At 40.9% G+C, this 19169-nt stretch overlaps 1 protein-coding gene across 1 annotated transcript; it reads left to right on the top strand.

The window, feature by feature from the left end:
- The first annotated feature begins 552 nt into the window (after positions 1 to 552).
- EDARADD (EDAR associated via death domain) lies at positions 553 to 18935 on the top strand. The gene is made up of 6 exons (XM_072332402.1): positions 553 to 681; positions 4475 to 4533; positions 7568 to 7607; positions 10410 to 10498; positions 13493 to 13538; positions 15825 to 18935. The coding sequence occupies exons 1-6, from the start codon at positions 651 to 653 to the stop codon at positions 16199 to 16201; spliced, it is 642 nt and encodes a 213-aa protein (XP_072188503.1). The 5' UTR covers positions 553 to 650; the 3' UTR covers positions 16202 to 18935.
- Positions 18936 to 19169: the final 234 nt, after the last annotated feature.

Here is a 19169-nt window from a genome sequence, read left to right on the forward strand (position 1 = left end):
GTGGGCACAGCCCTGAGTGCTGGAGTTGAGGGAGTGTTTGGATATCGCTCTCAGACAGAGGGTTTGGATTTGGGGTGCTACTGTGTGGAACCCGGAGTTGGTCTCAATGATCCCTGCAGGTCTCTTCCAACTCAGGATGTTCTGTGATTCTGTTGTGCTGGAAATGCTTGTAGCATAAGAGAATTAACTTCCTTTATCTGTCAAAAAACAGTGCAGTGTATGACTACTATTGTGCAGTACTTCTGTCTGTAAACTCTGCTCTTGCCATGTGCAGACACAGGTGAAACCCTGATGGAAACCACCTTTGTCTGTCTGCAGGTAGTTTACCTGGATGTGTGAGCTCAGGAGGGAACAATTGATTTCCTGTCGGTTAGGTGCAGATGGTAACACTGCTTGATGGGTCACAATATGCGCCGTCTTTATCTTTCTCGTTTTGTTAACAAAACACGAGAGTTTTCGCTCAGCGAAGCACGTCCCGCCCGCAGCAGGGCTGCCGTTACGCCCCGGGAGGCCCAGCCCCGCCCGGCGCTACCTGCGGCACGGCTCCGCGCGGGGCCGCGGCAGGAAGGGGGCGGTGCACGGCGGGGCGGTGGTGCGCGGCGGTTCCGGGCACGTCTGCGGTCGACGCGCGTTCCTCGTGCTGCGACCCGATGGCCGCTCCGCAGGGCCCGCTGCCCCCAGGTAAGGACTGCCGCGGGGAGCCGAGAGGGAAGGGAGGCGGCTCTCAGCCCCTGTGGGTGAGCGACAGACTCTGCTCGGGGACGGTCCGTGGAGCTCTGCCGGATCCGGGGGAACCGGGAGTCTTGGGAGCCGGGCTGGGGAGTGCAGCACCGGCCACGGCTTCGTTATTATTTTTTCTAGAAGAGTGGTGCTAGTGACTGCCTCCCCCAGCCCTCCTCCCCCCACCACACATACACACACAACTGGTAATAATTTATCATGTGCTGTGCTGATTTGATTTAGAGCAACTTGTCTCGTCAAGCCTACTGCAGTGTTTAGTGTCTTAGTTAGCACTTTAAAAAGTCTTTTTCCCTTTTCCCTCTCCTACTTTAAAAATACTAATCCCAGGCTGCAGGTGGTCTTTAAGCCAGTGCTTTTCAACCTGTCCTGCTCGTGGCACATATGACTTCTGAATGCTATCTCTGAAGTGTGCCAGGACTGCTCTTCCTTACCTGTCTGTTTGTGCAGCATCAGAGTTTTGAGCAATTAGCAGCAAACAGCTGCATACAAGTACTGATTGACCCAGTGTTAGGTTTTTCAGAGATCTGGATATTCTAATATCATTTTCTATACCTCTTTTATTCAAATCTGAAATTCACATGCTCCCTGTCAAAAGTGTTGTTTAATTGAAGGGCTCGTCTCTCTGGTCAACACTGGTGTTAGGGGGATCACTTTGATTGGGCTGTACTGTTAATGTGTGCACTATGAGGGCATGGGAGAAGCTGTATAGGCATGTGGCTGACTGGCGTGCAGAAGGTAGGCCTGACATAAATAGTGCTTTGTGAACCTCCTGCTGAAAGGTCAAAACTGTGAGGCCTCTGAAATCCACCTTCAGGCATCCTTGCCATGCAGGGATGAAGGACAAGTGTAGGCTGGGAAACTGGAATGTTTGTCCATATACATGCATGTAAGTTTGTGTGTGTAAACTGAGGAACTGTTAACAATGGTAAATGCCTGTGCCGTATCCCTATTAGTCAGCAGCAGTATTGAGTAGGGAGAAGCTGTGCTGATGGGCATAAGTTGGCTGCTGCTGTTGGAAACTGCTTACTCTGGACAGGCTCAGGCAGAGAAGCTGTGAGGAGTACTGAGCAGATGATCTGGAGGTGCTGGGAGCAGAAAGGATCCTTCAGAATAGCCACCTGGGGCAATTGGTGAGAACGGTGAGGAAGCAAATGTGGGCCAGTGGCTGAATGCTGTCAGTAATAGTGATTTGTTGACAAATCCCAGAAACTGGTGTTAGCAAGCTCTCTGCTAAGGTAAGTGGATTCACACGGTCTGCATTTGGGTAGTCAGTCAGATGATAGATGTACTTCCTGTCAGCTTTTCAACATGCAAAGCTGTGGGTGTTTCACATTTGAGATAAACAGAGAACTTTTCTCCCTGCTGTTTCACGCACCTGTATCCAGCTCTGTGAATTGAGCTGCAGCCTGCTGGGAAATAGAGTGGGAAAGAGAGAGGGGGACATAGCATTTTAATTGCTTTATTCACAATCGAATATTAAATCCGTGGTTCTCATGATCTTGATGACCTCTTCCAACTCAAATGATTTCTTGGTTATCCTATCAGTGGTTAACAGAACTATGGTTATTCAGTGCAGGCAATACATGCAGCATTTATTCTCAAATACAAATATTCACATGTGTACGTGCCACCTGTAGAGAATGTTGGAAGCTGGCAGTACTCTGCAACCTTTAAAAAAAAAGGGTAATAAAGGACTTTTTTGTTTGTTTGTTTTTTTCAGGGTGTATATTAATCAAGAAGGTTGCAAAGCCACTGATTTGCAGTTACTGTCTTTGTGAGATCTAGAAGGCAGGAGTCAAAGAGGAGTACTGTTCTGTTGCCCTTTGTAGGGTAACCCTGGAGTCTGCCAAGCCTTTATTCCAAATCTCTGCATTCTCAGAGCCGCTCCCATTTGTTCAGTGCTTGGATTGTGGAAATGAAAGAAGTTGTAATGTACTTTGGCTGTCTCTTAGAGACGTAACGGCAAGTAGGAGAGGAGTTTCTTATGGAACTACAGGAGCCACAAAGGTTCACCAGGGCACAGAATTTATTGTGGGAGGGAAAGGATTACTTCCATCTACCTTGAGAATCCCTTTAAATTAGAAGGCTGGAAGAAAGCTTGTTGCTGTCTTGTTTTGTTGTGTGTGTTTTTTGTTGTTGTTAATTGCAGCCAAAGATCCATAGGAGGAGCTGTAAGGCCTCCAGAGTAAACTGATTAGAACAAGCATGCTCTGCCACTTCTTTCTGGGGAGTCTTTGCTGGCAATAGAGGAAACAGTGAGACTAGGGAAGTTCTTGGCCTTCCTTGGCTACTGCACCTCCTCATTCATCAGCTTTCCTTTGCAGATTGGGTTCCTCTTTACTCCTGCTTCCTCCACAGCTCCCAGCTACCACAGATCCCACCTGACTCCTCCATTTCGGGCCCTACCCTCCTGCAGCACCTTGCTCCAGCTTACTGTCATTTCTGCTGTCCCAGTGTGACTTGTGCCCCTTCTGCATTCAAGTTAGGCAGCTTGTGTTGCCCCTTGCTGTCAGGGAAAGCTTTATCACAGCATTTGCTGATCCATGGTTCTGAAGCAGGGATTTCATCTCTCACAGGAAGGCCTTTACAAATGTTTAACTCATTGTGTATGCAGAGGATATGCTCCGGCCACGCAGGGCTGACCCCTGTGGCTGTGAGCTCCTTGCCCAGGGAACACGTGTGGCCTTCCTGCAAGCACAGGGCTCGGAAATGCCTAGAGAGGGGCTGGGCCCACAGCTGGAAACACAGCTCATGGGGTTGTGTCTAAGAGGCTGAAGGGAGAATGACTCTCCTGGTGCTTTTTCTGCCCCTCTACTGCCATCTTTTTAGTTTTGGACCTGTCCGATGTACTGTCTTCTCTTGTCTCAGGTTGTTCTTGTAGCTGCTTGAGGTTAAAAACTTACTGATGTGCTCTTGTAATGAGTGTAGAGACTTTCAGGTTGAGAGTGACAGGAATGAAGACTCTATTGGACAATTTAAAATGCTTTTCATAGTTTTCAAAAACATTATACTTAACAGCTGGAGAGCTCTTCTGTGAGGAGATGTGATGAAGATGTTAAAGTGGAGGCATGGTATTGTGAATCTTGGCTTGAGCGCTCTTGATCAGTACTTGGCAATTGTTTATCAATTTCACTGCGGGTGCAGAGGGGTTGATATTTGGTCATTCACCTGCAAATGCTTTGAGGATTTCTTTTTGTGTCTTGCTGATGTTATTGAAGTTTATGATTCCGTAGTATACAAATAATTGTTTACCTCAAATATTTTGTATTAGGTTTTGTGCTGTAATCTACCATGTATATTTTATGTATATTATAGTATATTTTGTTGCGGTAGGTTTGTTTGCTGTTTGAGTTACGGCTTTAAGGGAAACAACTGAGTACTGCCACTTGGAGAACAGAACTTACCTTGTAGCAGATTTTCTGGGTTATATTCTTTATTACTGAATTGCTTGGTGAGCACTTTATTTATTTCTGCTAAAATTAGAGTTTTCACTTAACTCCATCTTTTGTTAGCTTCAAGTCAAATTTCTGTTTCATGTAGTTTCTCATCTATGTGCTGGTGTCTGACATTTTCTAGTTTGTCGTGTGTTACTGTGTAATTTAAATTTGACACAGTGAATATAATGGCTGTCTAACTGTGCTTTGCCTTGGTCAGATACATAAGCAATTCATGAGTTTTCAGGCAGGAGAATTTTGAGGATTATGCAGTGATAAAATCTATTTATTTCCAGCAGATCATGCAACGAAAGAGCCAGTAGAGGATACAGATCCCAGCACTCTTTCCTTAACAATGGTATGTATATCTGTTCTAATGAATTTAAAATCATTAGACCTCTTTACAGTTATGTTATGCAGTTGTGAGTAAAATACTTAATATACACACATGATTTGAGTTTCTTTAGGGGTTTGCTTATTTGTATGGTTGTGGTAATTTACTAACCCCGTGCAATTAAAATAAAAGTAGCAGTAGATTCATAAGCTATTATAAGTCAAGGATTGGTGCTGGCACTGGTGTTATTTAACATTTTTGTAGGCAACATGGACAGTGGGGTTGAGTGCACACTCAGTGAGTTTGCTGAGTTTGACACCAGGCTGAGTGGTGCAGTTGGCATGCTGAAGGGAAGAGATGCTATCCAGAGAGACCTGAACAGACGTAAGAAGTGGGCCTGTGCTGACCTCTTGAAATTCAACAAAGGCTGCAAAGTCCCGCATCTGGGTTGGGGCAGTTCCAAGCACAGATACAGGTTGGGTGGAGAATGACTTGAGAGCAGCACTGAGGAGAAGGATTTGGGGGTATAAGTTGATGAAAGACACAACATGAGCTGCAAGTGTGCACTTGCAGTCCAGAAGGCCAACTGTATCCTGCATTGCATCAAGACAAGAATGACCAGCAGGTCAAGGGAGGTGATTCTGCCCCTCCACTCTGCTTTCGTGAGCCACCACTTGGAGTACAGCATCCAGTTCTGGGGCCCCCAACTCGAGAAGGATATGGAGTTGTTGGAGCAGGTCCAGAGGAGGCCATGGAGATGATCCAGGGGCTGAAGCACCTCTCCTATGACGACAGGCCTATGAGGGCTGGGGCTCTTCAGCCTGGAGAAGATAAGACTCCAAGGAGACCTTATAGCAGCCTTCCAGTACCTGAAAGGAGCCTTAAAGGAAGCTGGAGAGGAGCTTTTTATAAGGACAGTAAGCAACAGGATGAGGGGAAATGGCTTTAAGCTGGAGTTTAGGCTAGATGTTAGGAAGGAATTCTTTACTCTGAGGGTGGTGGGACACTGGAACAGGTTGACCAGCCAGGCTGTGAATGCTTCCCCTCCTGCCCCAGAGGTGTTCAAGGCCAAGCTGGGACTTTGAGCAGCCTGGTCCTGTGGGAGATGTTCACACTGTCCACTCTCTATGACAGTGGGGTTGGAACTATATGATCTTAAAGGTCCCTTGAAACCCAGACCATCCTGTGATTCTATGCTGAATTAGGCAGCACCAGGTGAGCAGTCCAATAGTTAGCTAATGGTCATGGAGATGGTAACCAGCACTTCTTTCATTTTTAGAAAAAAGACTTTTGTTGACATTCTTCTGTCTTTATGGGTTGAAAGGGTCAGAAAATTCAATTAAGGCTTATAATATAAATTGTATTAAATTATTACTCTTTCCTGTACCTATTTTGTCTGATGAGTTAAGGAGACAGTAAGGCATGATCAGTGATGATACCAGTGCCTTGCATCAGACATGGTAAAACCTAGGAGAGACATAACAAGTGCTCTCTGGTGCATCTTTGCCGAGTAACACAATTTATGACAAACTTCTGATATATTAAGCATGACAATATTATGCTGAGACGAGGACTGTATATAAAAGGAATATGTAATTGTGTACATTTTTGTAAGAGTTCTTTTTACTGTTGCAGTGGATTGCTTCCTCTGGGGGAAAATAGTGGTGCTGCGTAGCCCAGAGAACACTTTTTCTAGCCTAGCTATATAAACAGATTTAAATGCTCTGTTTTATTTTATGGATGGTGATTTAGCAGGCTATTGTTTTTCCTTGGTGTTTTCTTCTCATTTTGAAGCTTTACTACAGGCAGTTTGTTCCCTATTACATAAAGGTAGGGGTCATAGTAATGTAGGTGGATGTCAGGTCTAGTAGCAGGTTGTAACAGATGCCTGGAAGTGAGTAGTTGTCTCATTAAACTCAGTAATAATAGTTTGCTGTTGGTGTCTGTTAAAAGAGCTTTAGAAATCTCTGGATGGGATGAGGTTCAACAAGACCAAGTGTTGAGTCTTGCACTTTGGCCTCAGCAACCCCAGGTAATGCTACAGGCTTGGGGCAGAGTGGCTGGAAGACGGTGTAGGGCAAACGGACCTGGGGGTATTGGTCAGTGCTCATCTGAACATGAGCCAGCAGTGTGCCCAGGTCGCCAAGAAGGCCAATAGCATCTTGGCTTGTATCAGAAATAGCACTACTAGCAGGAGCTGAAAAGTAATTGTTCCTCTGTACTTAGCTCTGGTGAGCTACACCTTGAGAACTGCGTTCAGTTTTGGGCCTTTCACTGTGAGGAAGACATTGAAGCCCTGGAACATGTCCAGAGAAGGGCAATGAAACTGGTGAGAGAGCTGGAGTGCAGGCCTTATAAGAAGTGGCTGAGGGAGCTGGGATTGTTCAGTCTGGAGGAGAAGAGGCTCAGGGAAGGCCTAGTTGTTCTCTATAACTGCTTGAAGGGAGGTTGTAGTGAGCTGGAGGTTGGCCTCTCCTCTAATGTAACTGGTGATAGGACTAGAGGGAACAGCTTCAAGCTGCACCAGGGGAGATTCAGGCTGGATGTTAGGAAATGCTACTTCTCTGAAAAAGTGGTCAGGCAGTGGAATGGGCTGCCCGGGGAGGTGGTGGAGTCACTGACCCTGGGGGTGTTCAAGGAACATTTGGATGTTGTGCTGTGTGGTTTAGTGAGAACTATCGGTGATGGGTGGATGGTTGGACTGAATGATCTTGTAGATTTTTTCCAACCTTGGTGATTCTGTGATGATGCGTTATGTATTCTGTATTGGTATTGTTCCACTTAAATGAAAACTTCTTTCCTTGTCTCTGTAATATCTGTATTGATTAAAACTGTAGTGAATTAGGAACCCCTATTACTTTAGCATGTGCTAAGATCAGTGTAGTCAGTAGTGTTCCTGCCTATGAGGGGCATTTCTGTATCTGATTGTAGGCAGATCAACTAGTAGTAATTTTAGACATTAAGTATAATTATGCAGTTCTTATACACTCTTTCTCCAGCAGAATTGCACTTAAGATAATGAGCATTTGTGTCTCTTGCTTTTTCTTCTCTGTGACAGACTGAAAAATATCCTGTCCAAGACACAGGGGTGCCTAAAGGTAAGCATTATGAATTCTGTCTTTTAGGTTGTGTGTCGCAGATCTTTCTTTTTCTTAGGTGTTTATATTTTAAATGTAGTGTCACCTTTTGTATTTTAAGGTCAGTTGAACATATATATACATATATATACACACATACACTCACAAATTTTCTTTTTCTCTGCCTAAGTTTAGTCACAGCTCTCCTCAGAAGATATTGGTTCTCAGCCTGAAGGAAGAATACAATGGTGCTGTCAACAGAACAGTGTTCAGAGGATAGAGATAGAATAATGTTAAAAGGTGGCTTTGAAGAGATTACTGCTGCCTTCAGATTATCAGAAATACAATTTGGTAATACCTCCCAGTTCTCCTGCCTCTGATGGCATTCCCAGCCTTATCACTAGTTAACTGTTCATGCTGTCTGTTAACTTGGGAAGGTATTAATATGATCTACTTAGAAACCTAGTACATTTCTTTGCAGGTTCTGTATTCAGTTGCTTGGGTTAGGTATTGTCATCATCTCCTTTATGACTTCATTTACATATGGGTATTTGCTTGTTAGTTTTGTTTGGTTTTGTCATCCCAGTTTTTACCATTGGCTTTTCTCCAGGGATTACACTGTCAGGGTCTCAGTGAACGAGCACTCTAGTGACACTTGCTGAGGAGCACGGGCCATACACTACTAGGGTTAAAGAGAGATTAGCACGTTGTGCTGGCAACTTAAATCAGCCAGCCAGAGAAAATGAGTATTTTGTCAGAAGTGTTCAGTGGAGCAGTAGAATGTGAAGGCTAATTTGAAATCATAAACTGCTTCCTGTTTATTTGAAGTCAAGTGGTTTGTTCCTTCAAAGCTGTTTACTAACAGATTTCTCTGTAATGTTGTTTTCTGTGTCCACTTTTTAATTCCACCCATGATGTTTAGTCTCCCTCAGAATTAAGTATTTGAATTGTAGGAATTTATCTATTGTCAGATCTGTTTGTAATCCAGTAAAGTATGTTTCAAATACATTTAATTTAAAAATGAAAGCTGTGAAAGGAAGTGGAAATTTCATTGCTTTTTGTAGAAAGGAAATAGGCTTGGTGTATCTTTAATTTTATATTCTGCTTCCTCTTGCCAAACATAAAGAGAGCTAAGTATCAATACAGCCGAGCATATCCTCTTTAGAGTAGGAGGTTATAAAAATACTTCAATATTCTGCTTGTTTCTGGAATTTCAGGTTACTTTTTCTTGAATTTATTTTTCAAAATGCTTTCCAGTACCAGACGCCTCCTTAGGTGGTGTTTTTCAGTTTGCTCAATAAGAATGAATTTTCATAACTGTTTCTTTAAAAGTACAGGCTGAGAAATATGAGTCTGTGAACTAAAAAGTGTCAGAGATGTGCAGACCTGATTCTGTTACAGAAAATTGTTTGCTTCATGTTTAATGTTTGAATATGTGCTTCACTGGCCTGGGGTAGTAGTAGTTTGTTCCTTTGTTGGTCAGTTAATTTGCAAACTATTTTGGGGTCTAACTTACCAAAGGTCTTAGCACCCTCTACTGATGATTAATTAAAGGTGGGTTGTGTCAGCTTTTTGTCTTGGAAAATTAGGCTTAATGTTTGTGTCATACTTTGACTATACTTCTGCTTCTGCTCAGATGTTGAGCAAATTTGACAGGTAATGTTTTCACACAAATAAATTGGATTTTGATGCCTGTAGTCACCTTTTTGGAGGATTTCTTTATATCTCTGGATCTACAGTTGTAAAGAGAAAAGATGATGTTTATTAAATGTTTACCCAGCTGGCAGGGGAATGTTATGTGCTTTAAGTTTCAACATAGAAGATGAAAAAGAGGAAAACAGTGATTTCATTTTCTTCCCTCCTTAAGTGTAAGGTTGAATTCTTTGATTCAGATCATATTCTTGAGCGAGATAAGGAAGTACGTCTTCTTTCTGTTACCTGACACTTCACAGAGATAATAACTCTTCTTTTGTGAGATCAGCAAAATGCTAAAAATAACGTCTCAAATATGGAGTCTTCAGGTGTCTATAACAGGCCTAGAATATAACCTTTTATAAGCTCTTGTTAATGGTTAGTGAGCACCTCACCTTATGGGATTTGTGCAAATGGTTTCTTAATGAGAGCCGTACTAAGCACATACAGGAAAATTTGTCTGCTAATGTGTTTATGCACAAAGGGCTTGTGCATCTCTTATGCTGCATTTTGAGGGCTGAAGTGAAGCTTGGAAGTGATCAGAATTCGGGTCATAGGGGCAGATGTGCTTTTCAATGGACTCCAGAGGCAAGTGGTGAACACGTTTTTGAGACATTTCAGTGCTTCAGGAAACTCCTGTGTAGCAGAGATAAATAGGATGAGCCTAATTCACAAAGGAGCAGAAGGTAAAAGTTTGTGTAGTACATATTTCAACAGTGATAGTTATAAGTGTGATCCGAAGAGCAAAGCAAAAAGGATTATGTTGATTTGTAATGGCCTTCTTTAGCCTGCCAAGACGTATTGGCTTGGTTAATATTCTCTTGGTACTGCTTTCAGCTTTCTGAAAGAGCATGACTCTGGCCACAGAAATAATGTGCTGGTTATTTTTAAAACACTGATACACTACTATTTGATCTCCACAAGGATTATTTTTCTTAACACGTGTATGCACGACTGTTGCAGTTGCTGCCAATTTATTGTTTGGGGCTTTTAAATCTTGCCTTTTTTGGTGACTGAGCAGAATGTAGAGTTAAATTTAGCATGCTAGCCATCTGTAATGTCTGATTGATAGTCTTACTACTTATATCTGTATTTGAATGGAAGACCAGTGTTTTACAATTTCTGTCTTAGATGAGGAGTACCGAACAGATCAAGTTACACTGGAAATTGCATCTGTGAACATCAGGAGTCTTGCATCAGATTCTGGCCTAGTCCAACAGGTAAGGAAAAATTGTACTGAACATGAATTAAGTTATTGCTGTTAATTAAATAAATATGCTAACAAATAAATATATTTTCAGCCTGTATATCGGAAGCACAGAACTCCTCGGTAAAATAGACCAGAAATAGGCTCTTTTTTCCAGAGTTCAATGAAGTGAGCTTTTGTGGATAAAAGTGGAGAAAGGATATATATAATCATTAACATTTACTTTGTTCTGTAACAAGGTTTTGATTAGTGTGTAGGTGCTCTGAAGGAGAGCCAACATGGAGTTAAGGCTTTGTCATGCATGTTCTCCATCTTCCCTGATGAAAATAGAGCAAGGTCAGAGGATAAGGAAGGGAATCCTGGGTTTTGGTGTCTTGAGTTTTACCCTAGGGAGGCTTGTTCTGTTTTGACTATGGGATGTTGCTTGATCTGTACTGGAAATACTCTCCACTGATTGTGAAGTCTTACACTGCCATAGGGTGGGCAGTGCTGAGTGATCCCTACTGTGGTGCTCTGTGGTCAGCATCTTTTAGATGACTGCTATTTGCTGAATTTCAAATAGATTCTCTTTGGGTTGAGAAGATAAATGAATGAGCATTGTCCAGTGAAATGAAGAGCTAAAAGGAGTTCCTTATGCCAGAGTCCCAGCTGACTTTCATCAAAGAAACATGGGTTTGGTATGCATTTCACAGATGATGGAGATAACTGACTCATTCCCATCATCAAGAAGTGATCATTGCCCATATACAGTGACTGTAAATATACTTCATCGTGCTAGGATCTTACTAGTTCTACAAAGCTGGAAAAATTTCTGCTTATAACCTGCATAGGTTTATAGCTTTGATTAAATGTGTAGAAGTTGATTGGATTTTGATTGTAGGCAAAAAAAATATGCCTAGAATGCCTAATTTTATGAGCAGTGACAACACATTGTCATGTTTCAGTTACGTTACAAGAATACAGTCTTGAATAATCCTGAGAGCATACAGTTTAACAAGAGTTTGTGATAACTGATTAGTAAAAATACCTATTTGGGAAATGAATGAATGACACAAGTAAATATCGTGTGTATTTTTGTACTTCTTGCAGTACTAGCCACTTGCGTTTTCTTGTTTGTTTGTTTGTTTTGTAAGATGTGAGTATAGTGACATCTCTTGAAGGCTCTTAAGTCTTTAGGTATAAGCTTTCAGCATATGGTTTGAATGTTCATGAATTCACAATGTCTAGACAACTTTATTGATGCTCAGAATAGTAATTTAGCTATTGCGAACAAAGTGAAAAATATTCACTCTTCATTTTTTCTTTGTTTCCCCTTATCCACCTCCCTCCTTTGTTTTTGTTTGTTTCTTTATTCCTCTTCAAGCAGGGGCTGATCTGTGATGGGCAACTCTTAGTTCTCCTAATAAATTCAGGGATTTGTTCCTCATGACTCAATTCTTTTCTGCTTATAGAGGAATTTGTGGAAATTGAGACAGTGATTCTAATATTTTCAGATCCAATTTTTCTTGAACTTCAGGTGTTCAGTTGGCAAAATGGACAAGTTCATAAATTTAAAAGCCTCTTTCTGTAGAAATCTTATGTGGTGTCAGTGGGAGAGCAAACTTGGAAGACTGGCAAGACTTGTTCTGTTGCAGGTGGCATGTGCAGTCTCAAACCTCGTGAGCAGAGGCCAGCTGTGAACTGATTTGATGTTGTGCACATGTTCTTGCAGTTTTCAGGAGGGGAGTATTGCTTAAAACAGATCTGTTTCTGTCCCTTCCTAACCAAATTTTCAAATAATTTGGAGATAGTTTACTTTCTTTATAATTAGACTTTGCGTGCATGTATGTTCACCAGATGAACTGAAGCTTCCTGTGTTCTATTTTTAGGGAATTTCTGAAGGTTTATTAGGTAGGAATATAGAGTAGTTATTACTCTTTATTGTTACACAGTTGACTTGTGTTTGCATGCACAGCCTGCAAAATGCTAAGAAGCTTGCTGCGATAGTTAGGAAGAATGATGCAATATGAAAATCAACATTGCTTTATTGCAGTTATCTAAGGGGAAAATCCCCTCCTGCTTTCATCTTTAAATCCTCAGTAGAAGAAAGCAATTTCATCTGGTTCCACACCCGCATAGTTAAAGTAAGCGCAGCTGCAGTTTCCTACAATCCTAGGATCAAGCCGCTGTCCTTTCAATTTTATATGTTGCTTTGCAAGTTGTAGAATTGAAGTGTTGTTACCTGTGCTGCAGTCTCAAATCTGCTAAGTATTTTCATGGTGTTTGAGTAGTGCTTGCTTCAAACAGGATGGTGGTTAGATGTGAGCCAGCAGAAAACTTCAAGCCCACCTGCTGTCTAGAAAAGTAGGAAAGTTTCCTATGAATGTCAATAATTTTATAAAAATCTCCTCCAGTTTTATTGGACCAGTGGAATGTTCCCTTCCTGCTGTGTGTTACAGGCAGAAATCTCAGATTTTTCATTACAAAGCATTTAAATCTTCTTAATCAAACCATATGTGGATTGTTGGACAGCTTTGTACATATTACTGAAAAAAGTTACTTTTTGTGTACATTATTAGCAACTTTCCATGACTGTGAGGTCAATTCATAATTGATGGTAAATGTCCAGACTGTCATTTTTCAAGTGGTGAGGGCTGTAATTGGTATTGAGTTAATCATTGGTCAAATGAAGGAAACTAAACAAGAATGAGAAATGTGGACAGGAAGAAAGAGGGAGTAAGAGGAAATTATTCAAAAGATGTAACCCCTTAGCATGTGATCAATAAAGATGACATTGTTCAATAGATAAAAATGTGAGTGTTGCTATGTGAGGTAAAAACATAAGAAACGCTACCTAAAATGGCTGCAAATTGTTAGTAACTTCTCATACTAGGTAAGTACCGTATCTGACTTCATCAGATAGCATGGGGATCCTTCTGTGTAATCTCCTGATACTTAAAAATAGTCCAAATAGTAATTCTGGTGTTCAAATGCAGTGTTTGATTTATGTTTGTTCTTTGCTTTGTAGCCAGAAGACAAAGACACTGAAAACCATACTGACAAATCGCTTTCAGGTAATATGTCAGCTTTACTGTTCTACATATTTTATTCCTACGTTTTCTTTGAAGGGACTTTATATAAAACTGCTACGCATCATAACCTAGAAGTGCCTGAGTAATCAATGCTTGTGGCGCTCATTTCATTACCACTGCTTTTTATAGCTACCTCTTTGTTCTTGGAGGGGTGGCAATCAATTACACAGACCATACAAAATGCGTAAGTTACTCTGACCAAATGTGCTGAGTGCAGCCACCTTAAAAAGAAGTCTGTAAACAGCCATTGAAAGAGCAGAGGCGGGCTGTGGGTGTTTATCACGTAGTGTTTTCACCTTGGCTGGGGATTGGTGGCTGATACACAGCCCTGTTGGTATAACAGTGAACAACTGAAAATTACCTAAAAAAGCTTGTCATACAATGTAACATTAGGATTCTGCTGGTACGTGGGTCATGTGTGCTGATACAAGGCATCCTCAGAAAGCAGGATTCTTTGTAACACTTTTGATAATCTGGTACAGCACAAGAAGCAGGTTGGTTTAGTTTTGTTTACGTGTAATTGTGCCCTTTGCTTTCTTTACCCCTTCTTCCCTACTTTTGTGGGAGGATAAAACATCCTCTGGCATCCTTGCAAAGCAAAGTAAGATGAAATTCAGATAGGGTGCTCTCCTGCTGTTTAAGCCCAGCCAGAACTTTTATTGAGTTACGTTCATTTTGCCTTGTTTGTATTAGTAAATCCTAGTATGATTGAGTCTGGTAAATTTTGTCTCACTTCAGTGAGAGCTTCAGATGAACAAGAGCAGAATTCCTGATATAGAAAATTCTTAGCGGACAGCTGTGAGGGCTGTGGAAAACCTGGGAGCAAAGATGTTGCCAGAACATTTTTCCCTTTAAAAGGGAATCTGGGTATTTGTATGAAGTTATTTGTCTCCAACAGTGTTGTCGCTGCACGTCCTAACTTGTTGAAAACATCAGAAGCTGTCTTTGGCCTGCTTAAAAAAGAAGGCTTATGAGCAGCGTTACAAAAATAACTATAGCCAGTTCTTCTCTTAAAAAACAAAAACAAAAAAACCCACAAATGAAAAAAACACTGTTTGCAGAAGCTACATTCAGCTTAGTTGCTTTCATCAGCGCTAATATTCAGCATAAAAAGTGACCTTTTGAAGGTCTTTCTGAAGTTTTTACACAGTTTGACAATCTAAATAGGGGGAAAAAATTAACTGATGCTGTTACCTGTAAGATTAGGTGGCGCTGACTGCCAGGTTTGCCCATTGCCAGGAATCTGGGAAACTGTATTGAGGTGTCTCAGACCAACACTGATCCAGCGCTTACAGATCAGTGTCGTTGTTTTCATTGTCATTTGACACTGAAACACTGTTGTTGTTTTTAGTCAATCTTCTTATTTATATCAGTTCTCTTGTTGTAGCATTCTTTTTTCAAAGGGTTCCATCCCAAGTAGGGCTAGTTACTTTGTCATGTCAGGCTGCACAGTGATGGAGGCCAGAACTTTTCGCAAGTACTTCCAGGCTGCATTTATTTCCTGCTGCTCTTTGGACATACCAAATTCTCCCCACCTTCAAAAAGGAGCTAAAGTCATATCTGCAGTCAAAGTGCTGAAGCAACACCCTGGACTACTGTAGTATTAGGGACCTTAGTATTTAACAAGAAGCATGGTTAGAAATGTTTATATATATTCTTTTACAGATTAGTAATATGTAATATACAGGTCTGATAGGACTGCACTGTTCTCAGTGCTAGGCAGATGCTGTTGTATGTGGGAGACCTCTAAATGGCAGTTTTTCATTTGGTGCAGATTTTGGAACTTATCACCACCTACTTCCAGCATCTTGGTATTCTTATTTTTCTCACAGAAGGAGTACACTCTATTTCTTTCCGTAATGTACATTTAGAATAGGCTTGCTTAATAGAATAGAGGCAACTTCATTGTAAGAGCTCTTACCAAACAAAGGAGCGTATTTCTGTCTTATCACTGTATTAAGATTGTCCTGGTATTTAATGGTGTTCAGAAAGCAGCAGCTCAGAAGTACAAAACTTTTTTCCTTCATCCTGCAACATAACTGTACAAGATGTACATGATTATTACCCATGATGGCCAAAAAACGCATTAGAAAGTTCATTTGAAGAGTACTTCATGAGGAAAGGCAGCTGCATGCTGGTATTCTGACTTCTTCAGAAATGATTCAAGGGAACATAATGCTCTTCAAACTTTTGTGCTTCTAAATTTGTTCCAGATAAAACCACAGCAGTACAACCTAACTTCTCTCCATATCATGGTTTTAACTACAGATCTCAAGAAAACCTGCAAAGAAAATAGCACCTGCTCCTTGTGCTTCTTCCGTGCACCGACCATCAGTGACATGCTCAATGACGAGGACTTGTTGTACACAGTGAGGCTAAAGCTGGATCCCTGCCACCCAACAGTGAAAAACTGGAGAAATTTAGCAAGCAAGTGGGGGATGACTTACGATGAATTGTGTTTCCTTGAACAGAAGCCCCAGAGTCCCACCTTGGAATTTTTGCTACGAAATAGTGACAGGACTGTGGAGCAGCTGATTGAGCTCTGTAAATTTTATAAGAGAATTGATGTTGTGAAAGTGCTGCTGAAGTGGGTGGAGGAGGAATGGCCCAAGAGAGGAAACAGAAGTTACCAGAATGACTTGTAGGTCAAAGAAAGTGGTTAGTTCTGACTTGTTAAATGTTGGGACTAGCTGCAATAGTAGGTGAGAAGTTTCTCTTGTGACAGAGAGTACTGGCAGTCTGTATACTGTGTAAGCTTTTGTACTGTACACACATATATATGGTCTGTGCCCTCAGGGTTGTAAAGATAACCTTTCAAAAGTGAATAGAGTAATGCAGGTTGTGTTTTTGAGTCTACAGACACTGTTATTTTCTTTGCTGCTGTTTGTAGGCTTCCTAGGCAGAAGAAGAATGAAAAAGCCAGACCAGTGGTGTAATTGCGACAGTTATGAGCCATGTCAGTCAGTTGTGTGTTGTCGCTGCTGGGAAAGCTGCAGTTAGAAGGCAAGTCTCTTAGCTTTTCTGACAGCCTTTCTACAGTTTTTGTGTTCTGCCTGCTAGAAGACAAGAGGATGTATATTTTTTCCTTCTAATTTTTAAGCTTTATGACACTGTATTTGGCACAGACACAACTTGGTTGTCCAAGAAGCATCTTGGATTTGCATGTTTGAATTATTTGAATGTTGGAACATCACATTCAGGCAAAATTAAGTTCTGAACCTCTTTATGCAAACAGGACTAGATGTTAAAATAATTGCATGTTTCTACATCATAGGGCATATTTTTCCTATGAAGAAACAATCCAATTCAGAGATTCTTTCCAGCCCATGAGCCCCCTTCCCTCAAACAAACTAACGCAGAAAACCCCACCACAGTCAAAGTGCTTTACAGTTAAAATTAGTTTCCATAGTTTTGAATAAGCTTGTTCACTCTGAATAGTGTTCTTTGATAGTTTGCTCGAATGCCTCTCATTTTGCAGTGTGAGGTGACAGTGAACATCTCACCCACAGCATATCCTTAGTATCAAGTTCATAAGCTGTGGTTTTCTTCTCAGCCTTCCCATTGTCTGACCTGCTTCCTGTCCTATTCCAAAGTGGTTTTACACTTGTATGAAAGTAGCACAACTTTATGTATTGATTAAAGACACTGTAATGGGAAGTCCACAGGTGGATTTGCCTACAGGTCTAAGTGGATGGTCATGAAAGCACTTCTGTTGGCTTAGACTGATACATATCAAAGACTGCTGATATACTGAATTACACTGTTTACATTGAAGATATTTCTAGATTTTTTTTTTTTTATATAATTCTTTGATATTGTAATGGTTTAAAAACAAACCTGAAAACTGGAAAATCAGTTGTTTGATAGGCTGTATAAAGTATTTGTTGCTCTAATGCCACATACATGCACCAGTGTTGTGACTTAAAAATATTTCTAGTTGTCATCCTTACTAAAACATCTCAGTTGATACTAATATGTACATAGATGTATATAACATAGCAATAGTGAACAGTATGTCAGGATGCTGGGCAAAACTAGAGTGGTGTGCAGACTGATGTACTGTTCACTTCGCTCAAGTAGGAATGACTAATTAATGGCACAGCTGAGGGAAGTCTGTCACGTTGCATTCTGAGTTTCTTAATGTAAGAGAATGAAAAGGGACATCTAGTAATAATACAGGTACTGGCACAAATGGTTACTGAGGAGTTAATTGTAAAGAGTGTAACTTTCAATTTCAAGCGCTCATTCTGGGGATGTTCTAAATTAGCTTTACTGCAGTGTCTTCAAGAAACTGAAGATCTAGTTTCAAGGTAAAAAGGGTGACCTACGGTTGATGTTTGAATTTTTATTTTTTTAAAGCTTGTGGAAGACTGGAATTTTGACAACTGTTTATATATAGTTTTTAATCGTTCCCTCAGAAAAGCTGCTGCTCTTCAGAACGATATGTTCTCTAGCCATATTTTAAAGTGGAAGATTTATTGCTCTATCTTGCAGGGGCTGCAGTTCAAATGCCTCACTTTTGTTGTCTTCATATGGTGTCCTCTGATAGATGTGTGAACTCTTGCAGCTCATCTTCTGTCTTTAGTTAGGGGTTCTGGAATCAGCTTTGAGGATTGCTGCTGTGGCTAGGCTGGCTGCTAGTTTCGATTCATACAGGAGCATCCACTGTGTACATGCAAACAGCCCATATGCAGCTTGTCCAACATAATCCCCGTACCTCAGGCTCACCACATGCAGGATTTGTGATCATGTGTCTGTGTCTTAAGTTGTTCTTATGAGCAATGAGGGCTGGCATGTCTACCGACAGCTTTTTTCTCCTGTAACCTAGTACAGTTATATGCATGTGGTAGTGCAGTATGCTTTGCTGTGGGTGAAGTCTGTTAAGGAATCCAGCTGGAGCTCTTGCGTGATGGCTCACAAATGGGAACGCACATTGATGCAGTGTCATTTCTGAATCAGGAAGTCCAACTGAAATCTTACCCTTTTCCTATTTTGTGGCTATAATTTGTAAGCTTTTGAACAAACGCTGTTGTCTAGTGGAAGCTAGTTCTGATCCCCTGAAACTCCTGAAAAATCAATGTCAGCTGCAAAGGTTCATACTGGAAAATAAAGCCGCTTTTGAGAGTTTATATGTGGGTTCTGTGTGAGTTCCGCACTGAAGGCTGAAAACGTTAGCCTTAAACTTTATCACACACTGGATAACTCATTTGTATACTTGAAGTATTTTTCATCTTTGTATGGCATGAATTTAGGTGTACACAATTTTTCTAGTTTTGTATCTATTTACAAGATACTGGGTCTGAGTGTTCACTTTAAGCATTTTTATATCCTGTTATAGTGTATACTATATTTAGAAAAATTATAGTTTATCAGTGTTTGATTTTATTGTGTTTGTTTTTATTTCTTACAGCTAGGAAAACAGCTGTTTTCCTTCTCATCAGTCACCTTGGAACTACTGAACTATCAATTAGTAGTGCTAAGTAAAAGCATCGTATATGCAAAATCCATAGCTTTGTAGAGCACTTATGTTTGCAACAGATACTGCCACTGAAGAAAGGAAGATAGACTTTTCATAAAGGAAAAGGTATATTGTGATAACATGATGAGTAAGGC

Source organism: Excalfactoria chinensis, chromosome 3 (genome assembly GCF_039878825.1).
Source record: "Excalfactoria chinensis isolate bCotChi1 chromosome 3, bCotChi1.hap2, whole genome shotgun sequence".
In the NCBI taxonomy this organism is placed as follows: Eukaryota; Metazoa; Chordata; class Aves; order Galliformes; family Phasianidae; genus Excalfactoria; species Excalfactoria chinensis.